This window comes from Etheostoma cragini, chromosome 8 (assembly GCF_013103735.1).
Source record: "Etheostoma cragini isolate CJK2018 chromosome 8, CSU_Ecrag_1.0, whole genome shotgun sequence".
Lineage (NCBI taxonomy): Eukaryota > Metazoa > Chordata > Actinopteri > Perciformes > Percidae > Etheostoma > Etheostoma cragini.
In genome coordinates, this window is record NC_048414.1 from 76,456 (window position 1) to 84,003 (window position 7,548).

At 41.4% G+C, this 7,548-nt stretch overlaps 1 protein-coding gene across 1 annotated transcript in view; it reads left to right on the plus strand.

The window, feature by feature from the left end:
- The first annotated feature begins 189 nt into the window (after window positions 1-189).
- Window positions 190-7,548, plus strand: part of LOC117948943 (laminin subunit beta-1-like) — an 11,114-nt gene continuing 3,755 nt past the window's right edge. The window contains exons 1-7 of the mRNA XM_034878913.1: window positions 190-193; window positions 725-837; window positions 970-1,049; window positions 1,180-1,315; window positions 1,818-1,976; window positions 6,973-7,100; window positions 7,186-7,306. Coding sequence (XP_034734804.1) covers window positions 190-193; window positions 725-837; window positions 970-1,049; window positions 1,180-1,315; window positions 1,818-1,976; window positions 6,973-7,100; window positions 7,186-7,306 — 741 coding nt within the window. The remainder of the gene's footprint in view (window positions 194-724; window positions 838-969; window positions 1,050-1,179; window positions 1,316-1,817; window positions 1,977-6,972; window positions 7,101-7,185; window positions 7,307-7,548) is intronic.

The window sequence follows — 7,548 nt, forward strand, 5'->3', positions numbered from 1 at the left end:
GCTGTTATTTAACAAAAGTCGCTAAAAAAAAAAAGAGAAGATATGTGAGTGCTTAGGCAGAACTGCTATAAGAATAAGAGTTTAGTGGACAGTTAGCCGCTGTAATAGCAAATCTACCAAACTGAACTGGTATTTAGTGAGCAGCAGAGCTACCAACACGCTACCAACACACAGGCACAGGAAACAGAAATGAGTCAGGTACGCTTACCGTAACCGCAGGTGCAATGATCACAACATCTTAATTAATTAATGTGTGTATATTAGCTGTGTGTGTGTGTGTTTATTAGCTGTGTGTGTTATTAATGTGTGGATTAGATGTGTGTGTTATTAATGTGTGGATTTTAGCTCTGTGTGTTACTAATGTGTGGATTTTAGCTGTGTGTGTTATTAATGTGTGTATATTAGCTGTGTGTGTGTGTGTGTGTGCGTTATTACTGTGTGTATTGTAGCTGTGTGTGTGTTATTAATGTGTGTATTGTAGCTGTGTGTGTGTGTTATTAATGTGTGTATTGTAGCTGTGTGTGTTTTATTACTGTGTGTATTGTAGCTGTGTGTGTATATATTAGCTGTGTGTGTGTTATTAATGTGGATATATTAGCTGTGTGTGTTATAAATGTGTGTATATTAGCTGTGTGTGTTATTAATGTGTGTATATTAGCTGTGTGTTATTAATGTGGATATTGCAGCTGTGTGTGTGTTATTATTGTATTTTGTGTGTTTTCAGCCTGTAGCTGCAGCCCCGTGGGAACTCTTCCTGGAGGAAATCCCTGCGACAGTGAAACAGGAAGTTGCTTCTGTAAACGTCTGGTGATGGGACGAGACTGTGACCAGTGTGTGGTGAGAAGAGTTATCACACATTTATAAGCGTTGTCTATAACTAGATCAGTTTAACTGAGACGGTGTGTGTGTGTGCGTATATGTGTGTGTGTGTGTGTGTGTGTGTGTGTGTGTGTGTGTGTGTGTGTGTAGGCTGAACACTGGGGTCTCAGTAACGATATGGACGGATGCAGACCATGTGACTGTGACCTTGGAGGAGCCGTCAACAACCAGTGAGTTCACGTCTAGGTTTGGAGATCAGACACTGTTCTCTCTCTCTCTGATTGGACGGTGTGTGCGTGTTCCTGCAGGGTCATGCTTTCTCTCTCTCTCTGATTGGACAATGTGTCTGTGTTCCTGCAGGTGTGATCAGGTGAGCGGTCAGTGCGTCTGCAGAGATCACATGTTCGGTCGACGCTGTGATCAGGTCCAGTCTGGATTCTACTTCATCGCTCTGGATCACTACACCTATGAGGCCGAGGACGCCAAGTTTGGACCTGTGAGTCATCGTTTTAACCTCTGACCTTTCAATCCTTGATAATGTGCAAAACACGTGAAAGGTTGTGAATGATAACACCAGAGTTATGGGATGTAAAAAGTCAACATTTGGAGTGTCATTAGTCAATGTGACTAATTCAATATTAGTCACAATATGACTTTTCATTTTAAGAATTTGATGTTACTGGAAAGACTCAGCTGTTTGTTCCTTCAAAACTGTTGTTTCAGTATTGGAGGCCATACATTTCATGTGGTGTCCCACAGGGTTCAATATTTGAACTTTTATTTCCTTAGCTGAATTATTCACCATCATGTTAAATTTACAATGACGACACTTACTTACTATACAGTAAATCTAGCAAGGTTACACACACACATGGACACACACTATGCTTGTTACACACACAAGGACACACACTATGCTTGTTACACACAGGGGGACACACTATGCTTGTTACACACACACAGGGACATTGGTCTTCATGTCTCCATGTGTCCTGCAGGGAGTGACGGTGGTGCCACGACCCCACCCTCTGGACCGCAGTCCCACCTGGACAGGTATCGGCCTGGTCAATGTCCCAGAGGGGGCCTTCCTGGAGTTCTCCGTGGACAACATCCCCCACTCCATGGAGTATGACATCATCATCCGCTACGAACCTCAAGTAGGAGAAACCTCTTTTGCTATCATAACCAATAGGTCTTCAGATCAACCAATAGGAAGAACCAACTGGTCTTCATATCGACCAATAGGAAGAACCAATAGGTCTTCAGATCAACCAATAGGAAGAACCAATTGGTCTTCATATCGACCAAAAGGAAGAACCAATAGGTCTTCATATTGACCAATAGGTAGAACCAATAGGTCTTCATATCAACCAATAGGAAGAACAAACTTGTCTTCATATCGACCAATAGGAAGAACCAATAGGTCTTCATATCGACCAATAGGTCTTTATATCGACCAATAGGAAGAACCAATAGGTCTTCATATCAACCAATAGGTCTTTATATCGACCAATAGGAAAAACCAACTGGTCTTCATATCGACCAATAGGAAGAACCAATAGGTCTTCATATCGACCAATAGGAAGAACTAATTGGTTTTAATATTGACCAATAGGAAGAGCCAATAGGTCTTCATATCAACCAATAGGAAGAACCAACTGGTTTTCATATTGACCAATAGGAAGAACCAATAGGTCTTCATATCGACCAATAGGATGAACCAATAGGTCTTCATATCGACCAATAGGTCTTCATATCGACCAATAGGAAGAACCAACTGGTGTTCATATCGACCAATAGGAAGAACCAATAGGTCTTCATATCGACCAATAGGAAGAACCAATTGGTTTTATATCGACCAATAGGAAGAACCAATAGGTCTTCATATCGACCAATAGGAAGAACCAATAGGCAAGGCAAGGCAGCTTTATTTGTAGAAAAACATTTCAGCAACAGGGCAATTCAAAGTGTTTTACACAAAATCAGTTAAAAACAGTTGAAAAATAAAAACAGATAAAACATGGGAATTAAAAATAAAAACATTAAGACACATAAAACACAAGAATAAAAGTTACAGTGCAGCATAAGAATTTAAACATTAAAGAAAAGAACATCATTTAAAGAAAGGTCTTCAGCCTTGATTTAAAAGAACCGAGGGTAGCAGCAAATCTGCAGGTTTCTGGGGGTTTATTCCAGATATGAGGAGCATAGAAACTGAACGCTGCTTCATCCTGTTTAGTTCTGACTCTGGGGACAGAAAGTAGACCTGTCCCAGATGACCTGAGAGGTCTGGGTAGTTTGTAGTGTAGTAGAAGACCTGTCCCAGATGACCTGAGAGGTCTGGGGAGGTCATAGTGTAATAGCAGACCTGTCCCAGATGACCTGAGAGGTCTGGGGGGGTCATAGTGTAGTAGCTGATCAAACATTTTGGCCCTAAACCATTGAATGATTTATAAACTAGGAAAAGTACTTTGAAATCAATTATTTGAGGCACAGGAAGCCAGTGTAAAGACTTCAGAACTGGAGTGATGTGATCAAGTCTCTTGGTCTTAGTGAGGACTGGAGTGATGTGATCCAGTCTCTTGGTCTTAGTGAGGACTCGAGCAGCAGCGTTCTGAATCAGCTGCAGCTGTCTGATTGATTTTTTAGGGAGACCTGTAAAGACCCCGTTCCAATAGTCTAGTCTACTGAAGATGAAAGCATGAACAAGTTTTTCCAAATCCTGTTGACACATGAGTCCTTTAACCCTTGATATATTCTTAAGGTGATAGTAGGCTGACTTTGTAATTGTCTTAATGTGTCTGTGTCCATGACTACACCAAGATTTCTGGCTTTGTCTGTTGTTTTTAACATTGTTGTTTGATGCTGATCGCAGACTTTTAATCGTTCCTCTTTTGCTCCAAAAACAACAACCTCAGTTTTTCCTCCATTTAACTTCAGAAAGTTCTGGCACATCCAGCCGTTAATTTGTTCGATGCACTTAGTCAGTTTTTGTATTGGACTATATTCCACTGGCGATAAGGTTATGTAAATGTGCGTGTCGTCCGCATAACTATGGTAACTTATTGTGTTGTATTTCATAGGTCTTAATATCGAACAATAGGAAGAACCAATAGGTCTTCATATCGACCAATAGGACGAACCAATAGGTCTTCATATCGACCAATAGGAAGAACCAACAGGTCTTCATATCGACCAATAGAAATAACCAACAGGTCTTCATATCGACCAATAGGAAGAACCAACAGGTCTTCATATCGACCAACGGGAAGAACCAACAGGCCTTCATATCGACCAATAGGAGTTAGTTTACAGACTCCAGAGCAGGGGTGGGCAATCCTATTGACTCCCGGGCCACAGTGTGTTCTCAAATTTGACAGGTGGACCAGGCCTGCCTCACACTAAACCATCCGCTCCTTGAGGCGCAGATGGATTGAATGTTTATGTTTTAATGTAATGACGTGTAAAAACAATTATATAAAAGGTTTTGACCTTTAACAGGCAGCAAAGCAAACAATGCATTTATTTCACAACAGTAGAGAAACTCCAGTTACGTTTCCCTGGGAACCGTGTTGTTGGGCTCCCATTTTTGCCAGTGCATCAAAGTCTGGGGTTAGTTTTGTTGGATCTGGGGACTTGGTCAGTTAACTTTGATCTGTGATGGCTTTGTTGATATTCATGTTGCTAAACGTCTGCTCACACAAGTAGTTCAAACCAAACAACGGCAGCATCTTCTGGGCCGTCCACCGCAGGTTTGGAAACGGGGCTTCTTTGAGTGCAGCATCAAAGTCATTCAGTTTAAGAGAGTTAAACTTCTCCTTCAAAATGGAGTCAGAATGGAGATCGATCAGTTCCAGTTGCAGGTCATGCGGTTCTGTTTCAGGCTCGTGTGACAGGGGACAGGACACCAGCTGAAGGGACTTGTCCATTTTTTCAAAATCAGAGAACCGGCGGCAGAATTCTCTGTGCAGGTCGTCCAGCGATTGGCTGGACTTTGCGTTTCGGGCCTCCCTCTGCGTGGCTCGTGTGGGGAAATGAGCCAAAGACTCATTTGAAATTTGTCTGGAGAATAAAGTCAGCTTGTATTTGAAGGCTCTCACATTTGTGTACACGTCTTACACAAATGAATCTTTCCCGTGTAGCTTCACGTTCAGCTCATTCTTTTGGGTAAATATGTCCCCAGCAAACGCTAAGTCACAAAGCCAGTTCTCGTCACTCTACTCTGGAAATTCAGCGGATTTCCCCACTAACTCCACAAATGCCCTAATCTCCCTTATGAGATTCACCGGTTTTACTACTGGATTACTAATGAATTTGGCGATCTGTCCGTGGTCCGTGGCACGTTTACTCCAAGGTCGCTTCATTCTCTCGATGGCAGCTGACACCCTGTCCTATAAGTCCTCTCCCCGCGGCTTTCCTATCAGGGACTCCATGGTTAAAAGCTCCTCCGTTATCTCAAAACCTTCGTTAATCCCTCGGATCAGAATTACGAGCTGAGCAGTTCTTTCACGTCGTTCCTGTCATCCAGTGCTAATAATTATAATGTAAAGGACTCTGCTCACTGACAATATCTTCATCAGTCAGGTCCTCATGCCAAGTCACTGTCCTTCGTGATAAACTGATCTTTTCAAACTTTCCTTTGCTCTCTGGACATAAGAGACCTGCTGTCTTTATCATGCAGTCTTTCAAAAACACGCCTTCTGAGAAAGGCCTGCTAGCCTTTGCTAATTTAAATGCTAGCAGAGAACTGGCCTTGGTGCTGGACTCTATAATCGCAGTTTGTCATTGAAAGAAATGTTGCTTAGTCTGTAAATCAGCCGTCAACCTCTCAGCAGGAGACTGCTTGCTAGCGTAGTTAGCATTGTTAGCATAGTTAGCATGCTTTGTTGCAAAGTGACGGCTGATGTTGTATTCTATTAAAAAAAAACAGTTTTCCTGGCATATCAGACAATCATCACTTGTCTTTTTCTAGTCCACTGATTTTTAGGGACAATGTGCTGTGTGTGTGGAAAAAGTGAAGTTGAGGATAATGCTGCATTCATGTGCGTTTGGGAAACATTTGAGAAACAAATTCCACGGCAATTGTAGTGAAGTCCAAAATGAATGTGATTTAATAATAATTAAATTCAAAAATATAGTTTGAGATCACTTAGGCGGGCCGGATTAAAAACCCTAACGGGCCGCTAACATGGCCCACAAGCCGTGATGTGCCCATATCTGACCAAAGAAAGGGGAATAAAACCAAATGAAGGAGAATTAAACCAAAGAAAGGAGAATAAAACCAAATGAGGGTGAATAAAGCCAAAGAAAGGAGAATAAAACCAAAGAAAGGTGAATAAAAGAAAGGAGAATAAAACCAAAGAAAGGAGAATAAAACCAAATAAAAGAGAATAAAACCAAAGAAAGGAGAATAAAACCAAAGAAAGGAGAATAAAACCAAAGAAAGGACAATAAAAGAAAGGGGAATAAAACCAAATACAGGAGAATAAAACCAAATAAAAGAGAATACAACCAAAGAAAGGAGAATAAAACCAAATAAAGGAGGTTAAAACCAAAGAAAGGAGAATAAAAGCAAGGAAAGGAGAATAAAAAGTAAAAAAAATAAATAACTAGAAATTTAAAGATTTCTACTTATAGTAGTATCTGGTATATTATATTCAGTACATTTCTAGCTGTAAATCTTGCTCACAAAACTTGTTATCTATATTTTATATTCATAGGACAAACCCATCTGTAAAATTCTGTTTATAATAGTATTCATTTCTATATTTATTCAGTATATATCCATTTCCTACACTTACGGAACCATTGTATATCCGGCACTTACTGCTATTGCTCTTCTGGTTAGACCCAAACTGCATTTGGTTGCCTTGTACCTGTACCTGTGTAATGACAATAAAGTTGAATCTAATCTAATCTAATAAAACCAAGGAAAGAAGAATAAAATAAAAGGAGAATTAAACAAAAGAAAGGACAATAAATGAAAGGCAAATTAAACCAAAGAAAGGAGAATAAATGAAAGGCGAATTAAACCAAAGAAAGGAGAATAAATGAAAGGAGAATTAAACAAAAGAAAGGGGAATAAAAAAAAGGAGAATAAAGACATGTTTGGGTCCAATGAAACCATGACAGCTGTGATGTGTCGTCCTGCAGTTGCCCGACCAATGGGAGGAGGTTCTGATGACAGTTATGAGACCTGGACCAATCAGAGCAGACAGTCGCTGTGTCAACACGGTTCCCGACGACGACCACCAGATGATCTCGCTTCATCCCGGCTCACGGTAACGTTCTGCCACCAACAAACCACGAGGCATCGAGTCATCTTCAACAGAAAGTGACTAGTCTTCCTGTTTCCTGTCCCCCCAGGTACGTGGCTCTTCCCAGACCGGTTTGTTTTGAATCTGGTCTGAACTACACGGTCCGCCTCAGCCTGCCGCTGTACTCAGCCGTCAGCGACGTCCAGTCTCCGTACACGCTCATCGACTCGGTGAGGACACTTTGTTCACATCATCTGTCCGTCGGCAGGTTATATGTCTCCATATGTCTCTAAACCCGAAGACAGGAGGAAATACCCGAGCAGGGAAAATGAGAGGGGGAAACACCAGAGCACGGGAATGAGAGGGGGAAACACCAGAACAGGGGAAATGAGAGGGGTAAACACCAGAGAACAGGAATGAGAGGGGGAAACACCAGAACAGGGGAAATGAGAGGGGTAAACTCCAGAGCAGG